Source organism: Rhinolophus hipposideros (assembly GCF_964194185.1).
Source record: "Rhinolophus hipposideros genome assembly, chromosome: 20".
NCBI lineage: Eukaryota > Metazoa > Chordata > Mammalia > Chiroptera > Rhinolophidae > Rhinolophus > Rhinolophus hipposideros.
The window spans coordinates 2,650,227-2,670,252 of record NC_138066.1 but is presented as its reverse complement, the minus strand read 5'-3'; the positions used below and the strand labels follow the sequence as shown (position 1 = coordinate 2,670,252).

Genomic DNA, 20,026 nt, shown 5'->3' with positions numbered 1-20,026 from the left:
CGAAGTTGAATATTTTTCATGTTTTTATTGGCCTTTTTTCTTTCTTTGGGACTAGTATCAAGATTTTTAAAAAGATTTTACATGGTCTGAATTGCCATTAAAAGAAACATAAGAATTATTTGAGTAACAGAGCTTTTTAAGAATTTAAATATTTTGGATAGTTGTTTCTTTGCTTGTTTAGAACCAAACCATAGTATATCTAGTTCTTTATTTATTTAAATTGCTAGAAGGTAAACTTTACTTAGTAACTGATACCAGTGATGTTACGGTGACTGACTAATCTGCTAATCTTAAACTGTTACGGACTGCTAATTCTTTTGCTTCTTTTAGGAAGATCTTGTCTGGGCTACCAGACTCAAGAGACCAAATCAAGTCTTTCAAAAACCCTGGAACAGGTCTTGCATGACACTGTTGTCCTTCCTTATTTCATTCAATTCATGGAACTTCGGAGAATGGAGCATTTGGTTAAATTTTGGTTAGAAGCTGAAAGTTTTTACTCTACAACTTGGTCCCGAATAAGAGCACACAGTCTGAACACAGTGAAGCAAAGCTCATTGGCTGAGCCTGTCTCTCCAGCAAAAAAGCAAGAAACTACAGCATCTTTTGTAACTGAGTCTCTTGACAAGAGATTAGAGGATTCTAGCTCAGTCCAATTGCTTATGACTCAACCAGAAGGAATTGACTTGAATAATAGAACTAGCAACACTCAGAATCACTTGCTGCTTTCCCAGGAATGTGACAGTGCCCATTCTCTTCATCTGGAAATGGCCAGAAGAGGAACTCCTCAAGTTTCCATGGAAACCCAAGAATCCTCCTCCAGACTTACAGTAGCCAGTAGAAATAGCCCCTCTTCTCCACTAAAGGAATTATCAGGAAAGCTAATGAAAAGTAAGTATGTGATTTCCTTCTCTCTCTTTATCATGCTTTTTTAAAAAATCAGTTTACGAAGTGGAACTTGAGGAATAAAAGGATTGGGATAATTTTTTCTCCCATACCCACTTGCAATTTTGGGAGGATTTGTAGTGATTTTGGGAGGATTTGTAGGATCTGTAGTGATTGGATCCTCTAAGAAGAATGTTAGCAGAATTAACAAATGAAGAGGGGTCAACTGCCATCCTATTTTTTTCTTTACAGATTTTGAAGTCAAACCATTATCCAGATAGGCTTAATCTATTCTGTCTCTCTTACTTTTATTATAATTTTTATTACTGTACTTTGCAGGTAAATTAATTTCGTTAATTGCCAGTAGGTGACATTTATTGAGTTCTGTGACAAATGCTATTCTTAGATTTCATTTAATAGTAACAAGTAGAATTTTATTTAATAGTTAAGTAACTTGCCCTAGATGATATAGTAAGTGGGTAGCTAGAATTACAGCCCAGGCATTTCTATAACAGCCCCTTCCTTTTTTTATTCTCTATTAGTTTGGAAATTACACAGCCTTATTTTTCAATTATCAGCTCCTGGGATTCTCATTAGATAGCCTCCGTGTTTTTCTTCTTCGCTTTCATTTTATCTGTTCTTTGTTTCTTAAAGGGCTAGGTGACTTTCTTCTTGGATTTAAAAATTTTTTTTTTTTATATTGGGGAATAGTGTGTTTTTCCAAGACGCATCAGCTCCATGTCATGTCGTTGTTTTCAGTCTAGTTGTCGAGTGCGCAGCTCACTGGCCCATATGGGAATTGAACCAGCAACCTTGGTGTTATGATCCTTCTTGAATTTTATTGTTAGCTTTTTTCTTTGGTTTTTTTCTGTTAAGACATTATTATTATTATTACTATTATTATTATTATTTAGCACAATTTAAGGTTCACAACAAAATTGCGGGGAAGGTACAGATTTCCCACATACCCCCTCCTCACACACGCATGGCTTCTCCTATTATGAACATCCCCCACCAGAGTGGATGTTTGTTACATATGATGAATCTACATCATAATCACCCAAGGTCCACTGTTTACATTATGGTTTACTCTTGATGTTGTACATTCTATAGATTTGAATACATGAATAATAATATGCATCCGTCATTATGATATCATACAGAGTATTTTCAGTGCCCTAAAAACCCTCTGTGCTCTGCCTGTTCATCTCTTTCTACCCCCCATTTCCTGGCAACCACTGTCTTTTCACTGTCTACATAATTTTGCCATTTTCAGAACATCATATAGTTGAAATCATATAGTATGTAGCCTTTTCCGATTGGCAGTGAGTTCTTCAGCTCCATCTTCTAGTACTCTCTAAAAATGGGTCTAATCTTCTGTTGAGTCAATATTTTTAACATGTTTTTATCTTAAAGTTACTCGACTTTTGAGACGGCCCGGTGTCTCAGGTGGTTGGGGCACCTGCTCTTAACGCCAAGGTCACGGCGGTTCAATTCCCACATGAGCCAGTGAGCTGCGCCCTCTACAGCTAAGATTGTGAACAACAGCTCTCCCTGGAGATGGGCTGCCATAAGCAGCCAGAGGTTGGTGTGAGCCACGGTGGTCTGCTGAGTGCTGCTGTGGGCTGCTATGTGCTGCTGTGGGTTACAGTGTGCCGCCATGAGTGGCTAGTGGCCAGCATGAATGGCTGGCAGCTAGCGTGAGTGGCCGGCAGCCGGCGAGAGCTGCCTTGAGCTGCTGTTGAGCAGTTGACCCACAACTGGCGACCAACTGCCTCAGCTGGTTGCCAGTTGTGAGTGCAGGGGGTATGGGGGTGGGGAGAGGGAGCCCAAGGCTCGTAGTACCAGCATGGGTCAGGGAGCTGTGTCCACAACTAGACTGAGAAACAATGGCTTGAACCAAAGTGGGGTGGGGGGAAGTGGAAGAAAGGGGGGAAAAAAAGTTCCTGAACTTTTAATTTCCAGAAATTCTTTTTTTTCCTTCAAATTTGCCTGGTCATTTTTTAGTTTATTGCTTCTTTATCCCGTCATCCACTTTTGAGCTCATTTTTTAATTTTTAAAAATTTATTAAACATATATTCATTATCTGATAATTATAATATCTACAGTTTTTGTGGATCTGACTCAGTATTTCTTTCTTTCTTCAGATCCACACTCTGTGTAGCTTGTGATTTTAGTGGTACTTAACCATGGACATATTCTTTGGGATATTTATGTGGGAATTTTTTGAGGGCTGTTTAAATTGTGTTATTCTAATAGAGTATATTTGTATTTGTTTTTGCCATACACCTGGGGCCAGCTTCACTATTCTCCTGGATCCACTTAAAACTAAATTTTTGTCTTGGGTTTTTCAGGCCCTAAATTTTTAAGGCCTGAGGCATCATTTTGGTTCTAATCTACCCTGTTTGGGCCCTGGGCAATTGCCCTTGAAACTGCAAACTCTGAGTCTCTTGGAGTTGGTTTTTCTCCTGTGAATGCCCTCCCTATCTTGCACCTTTGCCTATCTTGATTTGCACTGGCTTCTACAGGTCCACAGGTCCTTATCTGCAATTCAGAAATCCAGAAAACGTTGGCTATCTCAAGTTATTTTTAAAATGAACAAAACTTGAACTGGTATGAACTTCTTGCAGAAATATGAACGTGTTTGATTGTGGTGTATTCTCCCACATGCTGCTGGTGTATCGATCCTGTATACCATGTAAATGTAGTGCATTACTTCTATAAAAAAACCCAAATTCTGAATTCTAAAATATTACGGACCCTAAACATTTCAGATAAGGGAGCTGCCTGTACTTGTTTTTGCTTATCAATATTTTCCTTACTATTCCACAAGCTCTGATATACTTTTTAAAAGCATTTTGGGAGAATCAGTACTGGGAAGAGTTTCTTTGAGCATCTAGTCTGGCCTGTTTCTGGAATTGGAAGTCTAAAGTATATTTCTTTAATTGTAACATGCTTTATTATTTGGGGGAACTTTTTTTGTTTTGGTGTTAATTTATTTCAATAAAAAAATAGAAATAGTGGAGTTATTAAAAGACTACTGTTTATTTCTTTTTCATTATTTTAAAAATACATATGCAGTAAACTTTTTGATGTATACCTGTGTGAATTTTAACATGCATAGATTCCTGTAACTGTCATCATAAACAGGGTAAAGAACAGTTTTATCACCTTTGTAGTTAAACTGCACTCTGTCCCAACACTTGGGACTTTTGAGACTGGTTTCTTTTACTTAGCATAATGACTTTGAAGTTCATCCATGTTGTTGTCTCTATCAATAGTTCATTGTTTTTTATTGGTAAATAGTATTCCATTGGGTGGATGCACTATCCATTCACCTGTTGAAAGGTATTTGGGTGTTTCCAGCTGTTGATGATTATGAATGAATGATTATGAATCCCCCTGATGGTCATGAAAGCTGCTATAAACAGTTGTGTACAGGCTTTTGTGCAGACAAAAGTTTTTATTTCTCTAGGGCAAATACCCCAGTAGATTTGCTGGATTATGTGGTGAGTGTGTATTTAATTATCTAAGAAGCTTCCAGACTGTTTTGTAAAGTGACTGTACCATTTTGCATTTCCACCAGAATATATGCTCATTCTGTTTGCTTCGTTTCTGTGTCAGCACTTGGTATAATCAGCTTTCTGTTTATTTGGGTTCTTTAAAGCCATTCTAATAGATGTGTAGTGGTATCTCATTGTGGTTCTACTTTGCATTTCTCTAATGGCTGATGATATTGAATGTTTTTTCATGTGCATATTTGCCATCTGTATATCTTCGTTGGTGAGTTGTTCACATCTTTCCCCATATTTTATTGGATTGTCTGTTTTTTTATTGTTGAATTTTAAGAGTTTATATATGTGTTGTGGCTATAAGACCTTTATTGGCTATGTGATTTTTAAATGTTTTCTCCAAGTGTATAGCTTGACTTTTCATTCTCTTAACAGTGTCTTCCACAGAGCAGAAGGACATTTTTTTTTTAATTGGGAAAGGGGAACAGGACTTTATTGGGGAACAGTGTGTACTTCCAGGACTTCTTTTTTTTCCAAGTCAAGTTGTTGTCCTTTCAGTCTTAGTTGTGGAGGGCGTAGCTCAGCTCCAGGTCCAGTTACCGTTGTTAGTTGCAGGGGGCGCAGTCCACTATCCCCTGTGGGAGTCTAACCGGCAACCTTATGATTGAGAGCACACTGGCCCATGTGGGAATCGAACCGGAAGCCTTGGGAAACGAACCGGCAGCCTTGGGAAACGAACCGGCAGCCTTCGGAGTTAGGAGCATGGAGTTGCAACCGGCCCGCAAAAGGACTTTTTTGATTAAGTCCAGTTTATCAACATTTGTCTTTTATGGATTGTGCTTTTGGAGTCATACCTAAGAGCTCTTGCCTCATCAGAAGTCATGAAGATTTTCTCCTATGTTTTCTTATAAAAGTATTAAATGTTTTGTACTTTGCATTTAGATATGTATCTCTTTTGAGTTAATGTTGTGTAAGGTGTGAGGGTTAGGTCAAGTTTTTTGTTTCGTTTTTTATTTTTGCACGTTGATACTTAATTGTTCCAGCACCATTAATTGAAAAGACTACTCTTACTGCATTGAATTGCCTTTGTACCTTGGCCATATTTGGGTAGGTCTGTTTTTGGACTCTGTTCTGTTCCATTGATGTATGTGTCTATTCCTTCACCAATACCATACACCAATACCATATTGTGTTGATTACTGTAGCTTCATAGTAAGTCTTAAAATTGGATAGTATGAGTCCTCCAAGTATGTTCTTTCTTTTTCAAAATTGTTTTTGTCTGTTCTAGTTTCTATTTTCATATAACTTTTAGAATAATCTTGTCTGTATCTGTAAGAAACCCTGTTGCAATTTTTATTGCAATTACATTAAACCTATAGGTCAGTTTGAGGAGAATTTACATCTTAACTGTATTAAGTCTTATAATCTATGGACAAGGTATGCCTCTTCATTTACTTAGGTCTTTGCTTTCTTTCATCAGCATTGTATAGTTTTCAGCATACAGATCCATCACATGTTTTGTTAGACTTATATCTATTTCTTTTTTGGTGCTATCATGAATAATATTTTAAAACTTTTTTGTTTCTAATTTTTTAATACTAATATATAGAAATATGATTTTTATATGTTGATCTTTATTTTATGACTTACTAAACTCACTACTCCTAGGAGCTTTTTTTGTAGATTGCTTGGGATTTTCTACGTAGACATTCATATTATCTGTGAATAGGGGCAGTGGTATTTCTTCCTTTCCAATCTGTGTTCTTTTTCTTTTCTTGCCTTATTGCACCAGCTGGGACTTCTTGTACCAGGAGTGGTAAGAATATAATCACCATTAAGTATGAGATTAGCTGTGGGGTTAGTTTACTGAGAGTTGTTTGAGTCATGAATGACGTTGAATTTTGTCATATATTTTTTCTGTGTCATTTGATGTACCCATGTGAATTTCCTTTTTTTCGTTGTTTGTTTGTTTTTTGTCTGTTAATATAACATTGATTGATTTTTTTTTTTTTTTTAAATATTGAATAAGCTTGCATTTTCAGGGTAAGACCCATTTGGTTGTGGTATATTCTTTTTATGTTGCCGGATTTGTTTTCCTAAGCATTTTTATTTCTATGCTTATGGATATTGGTCTGTAGTTTTTTTATATTGCCTTTGTCTGGTTTTAATATCAATGTGATGCTGGCAGCCCCATAAAATGAGTTGGGAAGTTTCCTACCTCTTCTGTTTTCTGGAAGAGATGTAGAATTGGTATTATTTCTTCTTTAAATGTTTGGTAGAATTTGCAAGGGCCTAGAGTTTTGTTTTTAAGAATGTTTTAAACTATGAATTCATTTTCTTTAATAGTTATAGGACTGTTCAGATTATCTATTTTTTTTCTTAAGTGAATTTTACTAGTTTAAGGTTTCAAGGAATTGTTAATTTCATCAAGTTTTTGAATATCTGAGCATGTAATTATCTACCATTCCCTTAATATCTTTTTAATCTTGGGTTTGTAATGATATTTCTCTTTCATTTCTCATGTTGGTAATTATGTCTTCTTTTTTTTTCCTCAGTATATATAGGTATTCATCTTTTTTGAAGAATCAGCTTTTGATTTAATTGATTTCTAGATGTTGTTTTACTGTTGTCAATTTCATGCTTTATTATTTCTTTCTCTCCTTCTTGCTTTGGATTTATTTTACTCTTTTTCTAGTTTCTTAAGGTGGAAACTTAGATTGCTATTTGAGACTTTTTTTTTTAAGACAAGTATTTAATGTTATAAATGTCTAACCACTGCTTTAGCTGCATCCCACAAATTCTGACATTTTTGAATTGAGCAAAAAATGAAACGTCTAGTTTTCCTTGATTCTTACTGTTTACCCATGGATTATTTAGAAATATGTTGTTCAATTTCCAACTGTTCGGAGAATTTTTTACTGTTATCATCCTGTTATTGGTTTCTCAACTGTGTTATGGACAAAGAACATACTTTAAATGATTTCAATTCTTTTAAATTGTTAAAAATTTTAAATGACCTAAGACATGGTTTGTCTTCGTGAATATCTCATGTGCTATGGAAAGAATGTACATTCTTTTGTTGGATAGTTTTCTACAAATGTTAATTAGATTGAGATTGTTGATAATTGAGTCGGTGTGCAGTTTTTCTGTATCCTTGCTGATTTTGTATGCTTGCTCTATTAGTGAGAGATGAGTGTTCAAGTTTCTGATCATAATTGTAGATTTTTCCAGTTCTGCTTTCAGTTCTAACCATTTTGGCTTCCTGTATTTTCAGGCTCTGTTTATTGTTAGGCGTGTACACATTTAGGATCATTATATCTTTTTGATGAATTGACTATTTTTTCTCTATTATCTGTGGTAACTTCCTTTGTTCTGAGGGCAGATGTCTGTTGTCTGATTTATATAGCCACTCCAATTTCACTTGATTAGTGTTTACATGTTATCTTTTTCCATTCCTTTACTGTTGACCTACCTTTGTCATTCATTGTTTGTAAAGTGAGTTTCTTCTAAGTAGCAGGGAGTTGGGTATTGTTTTTTAATCTATTCTGAGAACTGTTTTTTCGTTGGTTAGTTTATTTCAGTATAAGTTTTAGTGTGATTATTTACATTAAATATAATTACTACCATGTGATTATCTACATTGTAATATATAGATATGATTGATATTCATTATAACTTAAATGTAATTATATTAAGTGTAATTATTTATATTTGGATTTAGTGTGCCATTTTATTATTTGTTTTTTGTTTGTTCCCTCTGTTTCCCATTCCTTGATTTCCTGTTTTCTGCTTTCTTGTGGATTGTTTAAATTTTTTTAGAATTTATCTAGGGAGATTTTGATTATATCTATTTGTATGTTTTTGTAATGGTTTCTTTAGGGATTACAATATACATACTTTTCACAGTCTGCTTAAAATCACTTCAAGTGGAATGTAGAAACCTTACGATATAGGTCCCTTTACCTTCACACTTACATGTTGTATTTGTCATCTACATACATTGAAAACCCCATCAGACAATGTAATAAATTTTGCTTTCAACTGTTGTACATAATTTAAAGAATTTAAAAGAAGAAAAATTGTCTATTATATTTAAACCAGATAATTTGCTGTATCTGTTAACTTTCTTTATTCCTGAAGTTCAGTTATTTCTATTATTTCACTAGTGTCTCAGGAATTTCCTTTAGCGTTTCTTTTAGAGCAGGTCTGCTGTCAAAGAATTCTCTCAGTTATCCTCTGAGAATCTCTTTATTTTGCTTTTTCACTTGATAGAGAATTGTAGATTGGTAGTTCTTTTCTTTTACCACTTTAAAAATGTTGTTCCCAGCCTCTGGCATTCGTGGTTTCTGGTGAAAAATCTGCAATCTTGGAATCATGACCTTACATTTAACATGTTTTTTGTCTGTGTGGCTACTTTCGAGGTATTTTCTTTGTTTTTTATGTTCAACATTTTGGTAATAGTGTCTGGACATGGATTTCTTTGAGTTTCTTCCTGTTTGAGGTTTACTGAGATTCTTGATTTTGTAAATTTGTGGGGGGTTTTTTTGTTGTTTTTTCATATTTGGAGGAATTTTCGGTCATTCTTTTTTTTTTGGACATATAAAAAATTTTATTTTTCAATTACAATTGACATTCAATATTATTTTATATTAGCTTTAAGTGTACAGCATAGGGGTTAGACATTTATATAATTTAAGAGGTGATTCCCCCAATTATCTAGTACCCACCTGGCACCATACATAGTTGTTATAACAATATTATCAGCTATATTCCCTGTGCTGTATTTTACATCCCTGTGACTGTTTTGTAACTACCATTTTGTACTTCTTTTTTTGGGGTAGGGGGGAAGGGGAATAGGACTTTATTGGGGAACAGTGTGTACTTCCAGGATTTTTTTTCCGAGTCAAGTTGTTGTCCTTTCAATGGTAGTTGTGGAGGGAGCAGCTCAGGTCCAGTTGCCATTGCTAGTTGCAGGGGGTGCAGTCCACCATCCCTTGCAGGAGTCGAACTGGCCACCTTGTGGTTGAGAGGATGTGCTCCAACCAACTGAGCCATCCGGGAGCTCAGCGGCAGCTCAGCTCAAGGTGCCTTGTTCAATCTTAGTTGCAGGGGGCGGAGCCCACCATCCCTTGCGGTACTCAAAGAGTTGAACTGGCAACCTTGTGGTTGAGAGCCCACTGGCCCATGTGGGAATCGAACCAGCAGCCTTTGGAGTTAGAAGCATGGAGCTCTAACCACCTGAGCCACTGGGCGGCCCCCCATTTTGTACTTCTTAATCCTTCACCTTTTTCACCAGCCCCACAACGTCCCTCCAAAGTAGCAGCCATCAGTTCTCTGTATCTATGAGTCTGTTTCTGTTTTATTCATTTATTTTGTTCTTTAGATTCCACATATAAGTGAAATCGTATAGTATTTGTCTTTCTCTGTCTGACTTATTTCACTCAGCATAATACCTTTAGGTCCATCCATGTTGTCACTTCAGTCATTGTTTCTTCAAATATTTTTTTGGCACTGTAACTTTTCCTTTCCTTCTGGAACTTGAATGACCCAACTGTTACACCTTTGTCATTGTCCTACAGGTCCCTGAGGCTCTATTTACTTTTTTCTAAACTTTCTTTTCTGTTCAGCTTGAAAATTTTCTATTTATCTATCTCCAGATTCACTGATTCTTTCCTCTGTCATTTCCATTGTGCTTTGAGTCTTTCCAATGAATTATCATTACTTTTTTAAATGTTGAAATTTCACTTTTTATTATTGCAAAAGTATGCATACTCTGTCGGTGCCCCGGGTGTCAGGATCTGAAGGTCCTGTGCTTGTGCCTTTTTTTTTTATTATTATTAGTGACAGGTATACAAAGCAACGTAATAGTTAAAATATTTGCACCCCTCACAAAGTGATAATTCCCCTCCCCCAAGCTACTATCCTTGTGACATCTTATATAGCTGTTATAATACCATTGACTATCTGCCTTACGCTATACTCCACCTTCCGTGACGATATATATATATTTAATTACATATATATTTAATTATAGTTGACATACAATATTATTCTCCTTCAGCTTCGGGTGTACAGTGCACTGGTCAGGCATCTACACAGTCTATAAAGTGATACCCTTGACAAGTCTAGTAGCCATCTGGCACCTTACATAATCTTTGCAAAACTGTTGATTATATTCCCCATACTGTATTTCATATCCCCATGACTATATTGTACCTATTAATTTGCACTCCCATCTAGCAACCAGCAGTTTTTTTTTCTTTACCCTCCTTTTTCCACCTCCCCCCCCACTCCAGTTCAAGCCATTGTCTGTCAGTCTAGTTGTGTAGGACACAGCTCCTGGGCCCATGCTGGTATTATGAGCCCTGTGTTCCCCCTGGCTGAAGCTGTCGGTCACCAGTCGTCAGTCGGCCACCAGTCGTCAGTCGGCCACTCATGGCAGCTCTCGCCAGCTGCTGGCCACTCACGATGACTGCCGCCCACTTACTCTGGCCACCGGCTGCTCATGGCAGCACACGGTAGCCCGGAGCATCTCATGGCAGCTTATGCCAACCTCCGGCTGCTCACGGCAGCCCAGCTCTCGAGGGACAGCTGTTGTTCACAGTCTTAGCTGTAGAGGGCGCAGCTCACTGACCCATGTGGGAATCAAACCGGCGACCACGGCTTTAGGAGCACGGTGCTCCAACCACCTGAGTCACTGGGCCAGCCCCAGTTTTTTTTTACCCCCTATATCTCTGAGTCTATTTCCGTTTTGTTTGCTCATTTGTTCTTTAGATTCCATATATAAGTGAGATCATGTGTTATTTGTCTTTCTCAGTCTGATTTTTTTCACGTGGCATAATATTCTCAAGCTTCATCCATGTTGTTGCTCCAGTGAATTTTAAGTTTGGGTTATTATGTTTATGAGTTCTAAAATTTCTATTGTTTTTATTTTATTTATTTATTATCTTGTATGATTCTGTGGAGACAGTCTTACCATTTGTTTCAAGAGTGTTTGACCTTCTTGGAGCATGATTATCATAGCTTCTTTAAAAAAATTTTTTGTTTGGTAATTTCAGCATCTGTGCCATCTTGATTGTCTTTTCCCTTGTGAGATAATGAGATTTTCTAGTCTTTGTATGGCAGTTAATTTTGGGTTATATCCTGGACAGTTTGACTTATATGATTCTGAGTCATGTTTAAATCCTGTCAAAAATGTTGAAATTTTTGCTTTAGCAAGCAAATGACCTAGTTAGGTTCAGACTAGTTAGGTTCCATCCAGCATTCTGTAGGTTGTGGTTCCAGAGTCAGTTCTGTTTTGCATCTTACCTGCATATATGCCTCCCAGTGTCCAGTCTGGGTCCTGGCAGGTGGACAGGTCATAGTTGAGTTCTCAAACCCTTGGAGAATGATCCTACAGTCAGGTTCATGCATGCTCAGCCAGTAGTACGCACACAACTTTATAAGCTTTCACGAAATTCCTGTTTTCTGTGATCCGATACTTTCTGATTTCTCAGGACCCTGCCTTCTTGCTTGTTTGGCTAGAAAGCCAGAGCTTTAGTTTCCTCACACTTTAGCACACTTCCCACAATGATGTCAGCTTCTTTGACCAACTGGCAAGAGGATAAAGGATAGAAAAATAGGGATTTTCTCCTTTCTATTGGGAACTGCAGTGTCTTTGTTAAAGAAGAGGGTTTTTGGAGCTTTTGGAGTCTGTCTGGTGCTGCTGCCGTTGCCACTAGGGCTGAGCTGGTATCGCTTGGGGGCTGAGACTGGAGTGAAAGGGAAAAACAGAAAGGCCCAGGGGATTTCCCCCACTCCATAGGAGCCCCCTTTCTTGCTCCTTAGACCAGAAATAGAGGGCTTCTCTGGAGCTTTTTCTTCCTGCATCTGCTGTACAGTTTCAACTTTTGAGTCCAGGCTCGGAGATACTGGAGAAATAAAGAGTGGGAAACTTGCCTGCATTATGGCGGTACTTCAAGTTTTGTTTCTTTTTTCCATCTGCCTCCTACCATTTATATTTTCAGGTTCTTGGATACATTTATCCAGTGCTTTTAGTTGCATTATGTGGGAGAAATGGAGTGGAGTATACTTATTTAATCTTGACCTATTCCTCAGTATTTCAAGTCAAATCAAAGGATAATTCTTTCTATATGGATTTGCCTTTTTCCTCTTAAAAATCAAATACATGTTTAACACTTGCTTCTGGGTGATTTCTATCATAATTATTTTCATTGTATTAAAACCTCAAGCTATAGAAGGTGGCCATATGGTAACACCTTATGTTTGTATTTAAAACTTTTCTAGAGCCTAGAAATTCCTAAATTCTTCTCCTAGTTCCAGCTCCTGTTTTTCAGAAATAGTAGAAAGTCTCTTTCTTGAATAAATCTTTTTGTATTTTCATATATCACTCAGATGGCCTAGGGTTTTCTGAATATATCCTTGTCACTCTTTTACCAACGAAGGGATTTGTAATGACCTACTGCTTTTGTAACTAAAGATCAATATTAAGAATTCAAAAGCAGTGTGATTTCATCTGACTGTCATCTTTAGGATATACTGATGTTTTATACTTCATTTAAATGGATACTAAGTTTGGTTTTAGGATATTTATGCATAAAGGTAGGGGTTAACAAAATAATTTCTTCTGAACTGACTTTGATGAATGTATTAATTTTGCATTTTGCTAATACACATTCTCCTTAATAGCCACTTGGCTGGCTGACTAATGCATGTTCCTTGTGCTAGAGCCCCACTCCTCTTGATTATCTTCTCTGTTTTAAACTGTCTTTGTCACAAGATATTTTCCCTCTGACTAAAAAGAATTCCTAACCTCAAGTTTTTTAATAAAGATGCTGCTAATACTTTAAAATAATAGGAAAATAATGTGGTACTACATGAGATAAATTCACTTTCAACAAATACAATATTTGTGGTAAATTTATTCTTTCAACAAATACATATTAAGCACCTACAATGAAATACCAGATACCAAGGATGCAAAAACAAATGAAATAGTCACAGGCTGGGCATTTAGGAAAATTTTTGTCTATTGTATGTAATAAAAGTGAAGTGGCATCTTAAGATGATTAACCATAGAGCTGGGAGGGCTGTGGGTGGAACTGGGCCCCTTGTTAACTCTCTGGTCCTGACTTCCTGTTGAAACTTAGTGGTAACTTCTGGGGCAGGGATGCTAATAAATGGGGAAGCCGTCTTGGAATGGGGGGGGGGCTTTTTTTGTACATGGGCGGCCAGTTGGGACACCAGCAAGCAAGTGTGCATTCACATGTTCCTTGGTGGCTTTGTTTCTTTTTTCTTTTCCCGAATAAACTGCCCTTTTGGTGGACTACCTGGAGAATTGTTTGGCCAGTCGACACATGAAGTTTATAGTCCAAAGATTTTATTTTTTTATTTAAACTTTTGTCTTTTGCACTTTAATTGTTCATATTTACACCTGTCACTTTATGTGCCCTGAAACTATCTTATCACAGCTTTGTTTTTTAAATATATCCATTTTAATGAAAGGCTGTTGTATCTGGGTTACATGAAAAGTCTTGGGTAAAGTTCTATATATGTTTGTATTATCTCATGGAGTCAGTTGGTATTTTGTGTTTTGAGGTTTGTTGTGGTTAAGGATTAGTTTCAGTTAAAATACAAGGTTTGATTCATTTAAATATTTTAAAGCTTTTTACTAAAATACTAAATTGAGTAATGTAGTTTTAAACATCATTCAAATAACTGAAGGGAAGTTCTTTATTCCCAGTAATCTGGCCTCATAGCTTCCTTAATAGTTATGTTTTCAAAAAGCAAAACAGATGTTTTAAGCATTTTCGTGTTTCTTTGTTATTTTATTAAAGACTATTTTAGAAATTGGACCAAAGCATTTATCTTAGCCCAGTATTTATTGGGTTAAAAATGTTTAATTTGTTAAAATGTTAAAAATATATTAATGTCCTTTTATTCTTAAATAAGGAAAATGAGTTTTCTGGATCCAAAAGAAGGGTGTAACCTTCTGTGTTTCTGAAATGAAATACAGTCAGTATTTTATTGAAGGGTATCAAACTTCTTTTTTTTTTCATTGGAGAATATTGGGAAACAGTGTATTTCCAGGATCCATCAGCTCCAAGTCAAACTGTTGTTTTCACTCTAGTTGTGGAGGGCGCAGCTCACTGGCCCATGTGGGGATCGAACTGGTGACGTTAGTGCTATGAGCAACTGCGCTCTAACCAACTGAGGCAACCAGCTGCCCTCAAACTTCTTTCAGTGAGTTTAATCCCCAGAAAATAAATGTATATTAGCATCTATACAAGTTGTCACAGCATTTGTCTGGGATTGGCAGCTGTTTTCAGTTAGTGGAAATTAAGTTAGAAACAACCCAACTTCTGAGTTTTAGGCTTTTTGACATTTTCTGCAAAACCAGTTTCTTTGTTCTGATTAGCACTTTGCTCATATAGCTGCTATGCAGTCATGTTTATTGAGAGAATGCAATATGGAATTAGTTTAGATTATTTTACATCTGGTTAAAGGCAGAACAATCCCAAATCTTTACAGTTGATATATTTCATCAAGGCCCTGGTTGTAGAGAGGATTAATGCACAAGCAAGCATAACTTCCCTTTCCTAAAACATATCTATAATTTTATAACTATATATTGGAGACAATACTAGTTGTAATATATCTGAGTTTTAGTCGTAAGTCTGGCATTTTCTTCTTTTTTTTTTTTTACTATAAATTCTTTTTTATTTTTCAATTTTTTTAACTTGTGAAGAAATATATGAACTCTACCCTGTTAAGAAATTTTTAAGTGTACGGTACAATGTTGTTAACTTTACATACAATGTTAACTTTACAGATTTCTAGAACTTAGTCATCTTGCATAACTGAAACTTTATACCTGTTAACAGCAACTCTCTCTTTCTCCTTTCTTCTACTTCCTGGCAACCTCCATTCTATTTTCTGCTTCTGTGAGTTTTGACTATTTGAGATACTACATATAAGTGGAATCATGCAGTATTTGTCCTACTGTGACTGGCTTATCTTACTTAGCACAATGTCCCAAAGGTTCGTCTGTGTTGTCACATATGGCAAGGTATCCTTTTCTTTTGGCTGAACAATATTTCGTTGTGTGTGTGTATACACACAACACACACACGTACCACATTTTGTTTATCCATTCATCCATTGATGGACATTTGGTTGTTTCATATCTTGGCTATTATAAATAATGCTTTAATGAAATGAGAGTACAAATATCTCATGAAGATTCTGATTTTAATTATTTTGGATAAATACCCAGAAGTGGCATTGTTAGATGATATAATAGTTCTATTTTTAGTTTTTTTGAGGAATTCCCATACTGTTTTCCATACGAGCTATATCATCTTACATTCCCACTAACAGTGTACAAAGCTCCAGTTTCTCCACATCCCACCAACACTTGTTAACTTTTTTGTTTTAGTAAATGGCCATCCTGACAGTTATGAGATGATATCTGATTGTGGTTGTGTTCCATTGGTCTATATGTCTGTCTTTATGCCATTGTCATACTGTTTCCATCACTGTGGCTTTGAAATTTTTTTTGAAATCAGGAAGTGTGATGCCTTTGTTCTTCCTTCTCAAGATTGTTGTAGTTATTTAGGTCCTTTGTGGTTCTGTATGAATTTTAGGATTGTTTTTACTGTTTTTGTAAAAAATACTACTGAGATTTTGAAAGGGATTGTATTGAATCTGTATATTGCTTTGGGTAGTGACATCTTAACAATATTAAGTCTTTCAGTTCATGAACATAGGATGTCTTTCTGTTTATTTGTGTCTTTAATTTCTTTCATCAATATGTTGTACTTTTCAGTATACAAACCTTTAACTTCCTTGGTTAAATTTATTCCTATGTATTTTATTCTTTTTGATACTGTTATAAATGGAATTTTTCTCTTAATTTCCTTTTTTGATAGAGTAGTTCATCGTTAGTATATATAAATGCAGTTGATTTTTGTGTGCTGATTTTGTCTTCTAACTAATAAATCATCGATTGCTAACAGTTTTTTTTTTTTAAATGGAGCCTTTAGGTTTTTTACATATAAGATTATGTCATCTGCCAATAAAGATAATTTTACTTCTTTTTTCCCAATTTGGATGCCGCTTTTTTTCTTGCTTAATTTCTTGGCTAGGATTTCTACTACTGTTTTGAATAGAAGTGATGAGGGAGCGTTGGTCAGGATGGCAGAGTAGATAAGTGCTGTGCTTGCCTCTTCTCACGACCACAACAAAATTACAACTATATTACAGAACAACCATCATTGAGAATCACCTGAAGTCTAGCTGAACAGAAGTCCTACAACTAAGGACATACAGAAGAAGCTACTTCGAGACTGGTAGGAGGGGTAGAGACATGAAACTGACTGGCCCCATACCCAAGTGTGGTGGTTAAAAATCTGGAGGGATATTTCAGCTGTGGAGGTCTCCCCTGAGGAGCAAGGGGTCCCAGCTTCACACCATGCTCCCAGCACAGGGTTCCAGTTCAGGGAAGAGAAATTCCCGTAACTTTTGGCTATGAAAACCAGCAGAGATTGTGGCTGAGTGAAATGGAGGGCTTCTGGAGTGCCAAATGTTCCTGTTCAAAGTCCCCTACATAGACTTACTCACTGAGTGACTCACTCGTTCTGAGATCCAGCTCTGGGGCAACAGCTTGAAAGGTGTCAGGGACATATGGGGAGGAACTGAATTGTCTGTCTTCAGGATGAGAGCTGGAGGGGCAGCTTGCTCCCAGACAAAAGTGCTGGCAGAAGCCATTGTTGAATCCTCCCCTGACCCAGGGTGCAGATGCATAAGGTGGCCACTGCATAGGAGCTTCTCCACTGTAGTCACAGCCAGTCCTCAAAACCAATAAGCCTAAGTGTCAATCCCTCCCACTAATGTGCCAATAGCAGTCAAGGCTCAACTACAACAGTAGCACACATGCAGCCCACACAAGGGACGCACCTGGAACACCTGACTCAGGTGACCAGGGAGACTGCCATTAGGACCCACAGGACGCCTACTACATAAGACCACTCCACTAAGACCAGAGACAGCAGCTCTGTCTACTACATAGAAACAAACACAGGGAGGCAGCCAAAATGGGGAGAAAAAAAACATGTCACAAATGAAAGCACAGGACAAAGCTCCAGAAAAAGAACTAAACCTGGAGGCAAGCAATCTACCAGATGCAGAGTTTAAAACTGGTTATAAGGATGCTCAGTGATCTTAGTGAGAATTTCGAAAAGAGATAGGAAACGTAACAAATTGACAGAAAACATAAAAAAAAAAAAACAGAAATGAAGAATACAGTAACCCAATGAAGAATACATTACAGCATATCAACAGTAGAGCAGATGAAGCAGTGGATCAAATCATTGATTTGGAAGACAAGGTAGTGGATAACACCAAATCAGAACAGGAAGAAAAAAAAAGAATCCAAAAATAGGATAGTTTAAGGGGCCTCTGGGACAACATCAAGCGTGAATAATATTCACATCATAGGGGTATCAGAAGGAGGAAAAAGAGGTAGGGAAAATCTATTTGAAGAAATAATGACTGAAAACTTCCCTAACCAGGTGAAGGAAGTAGACATACCAGCTGAGGAAGTGCAGAGAGTCCCAAATAAGATGAACCCAAAGGGGCCCACACCAAGACACATCATAATTAAAATGCCAAAATTTTAAAGACAAAGAGAATCTAAAAGTTAGCAGGGAAAAAGCAGTTAGTTACTTACAAGGGAGCTCCCATAAGACTGTCAGCTGATTTCTCAACAGAAACTTTGCAGGCCAGAAGGTACTGGCACAAAATACTCAATGTGATAAAAAAACAAAGACCTACAACCAAGATTACTTTACCCAACAAGGCTATCATTTAGAATTGAAGGACAGATAAAGAGTTTCCAGACAAGAGTTCATCAACACCAAACCAGTATTACAAGAATGGGAAGGGGACACCTTTAAGAAGAAAAAGAAAAACGATAAAAAAAATATGAATAATAAAATGGCAGTAACTGCATATTTCTCAACAGTTACTTTAAATGTAAATGGGTTAAATGCTCCAATCAAAAGACATAGGGTAGCTGAATGGATAAGAAAACAAGACCCTTACTTATGCAGCTTACAAGAGACTCACTTCACGTCAAAAGACACACAGAGACTGAAAGTAAAGTGGTGGTAAAAGTTATTTCATGAAATTGGAAATGAAAAACAAAAACCTGCATTAGCAATATTTATTCCAGTCAAAATCGATTTTAAAACAAAGATTATGACAAACCAAAGAAGGACACAGTAATTACACTTGGGAATTTATCTGAAGAAACCCAAAACAGTACTTTGAAGGGACATGTGTATCCATAATGTTCATTGCAGTATTATTTCCAATAGCCAAGATATCTGGAGGTAACCTGGGTGTCCATCAGTGGATGAATGGATAAAGATGAAGTGGTACATACATACAATGGAATATTACTCAGCCATAGATAAAAATGAAATCTTGCCATCTGCAACAACATAGGTGGTTCTAGAAAGTATTGTATTGAGTGGAGTAAGTCAGACAGAGATAGACAAATGTCATATGACTTCATTTATATATGACTTCATTTATATGTGGAATCTGGAGAACAGGATAAATGAACAAGCAAAACAGAAAAAAGCTCATAGATACAGAGAGCATTTTGATGGTTGCTGGATGAGAGGGTTAGAGGGAATAAGTTAAGGGGGGAGGGGATTAAAAGGTACAAGTTGGTAGTTACAAAATAGTCGTGGCGATGTAGAGTATAGCATGGGGAATGTAGTCAGTAGTATTAGCTATGGTGTCACATGGGTACTGGATTATTGGGGTGATCACTTTGTAAATTAGATAAATGTCCAGTCTCCATGTTATACATCTGAAACTAATATAATATTGTAAGTCAAGTGTAACTGAAAAACTGAGAACTAAATAAATAGAAGTGATGAGTGGCCATCTTGCCTTGTACTTAATCTTAGGGGGAAAGTTTTCAGTTTCTTACCATTGAATATGATATTAGTTGTGAGTTTCTCATATATGGCCTTTATTATGTTAAGGTAATTTCTTTCTATTCCCAGTGTGTTAAGAATTTTAAATTATGAGTGTTAACTTTTGTCATATGGTTTTCCTGCATCTATTGAATTGATCATGTGAGTTTTTATCCTTCATTTTGTTGATGGGGTATATCGCTTTGACTTTTTTTTAGGTTGAACCATTCCTGCATTCCAGGGATGAACTCCATTTGGTCTTTGTGTGTGATCCTTTTAACATACTATTGAATTCTGTTTGCTATTAATAGCATTTTGTTGAGTACTTTTGCATCTGTGTTCATTAGTCATATCATTTGGTAATTTTATTGTAATGTCTTTGGCTTTGGTAATACTTAATATAATTATTTGTAGTTTTAAATGCCTCTCAGTACAGTTTTTGCTGCATTCAGTAAGTTTTGGTATGTTGTGTTTTCATTTGTCTCAAGATATTTTTAAACTTCTTTATTTTTTTCTTTGACCCATTGGTTCTTCAGAGCATATTATTTAATTTCCACATATTTGTGAATTTTCCAGTTTTCTTTTTGCTGTTGATTTCTGGTTTCATTTCATTGTGGTCAGAAAAGATACTTGGTATGATT

The 20,026-nt window shown here is 36.4% G+C and overlaps 1 protein-coding gene across 2 annotated transcripts in view; it reads left to right on the top strand.

The window, feature by feature from the left end:
* The window catches only part of AKAP10 (A-kinase anchoring protein 10), a 73,068-nt gene that overhangs the window by 16,314 nt on the left and 36,728 nt on the right, over positions 1–20,026 (top strand). For both annotated transcript variants that reach the window (XM_081027049.1, XM_081027048.1), the window contains exon 4: positions 331–888. In XM_081027049.1, the coding sequence (XP_080883175.1) occupies positions 331–888 (558 nt within the window). The remainder of the gene's footprint in view (positions 1–330; positions 889–20,026) is intronic.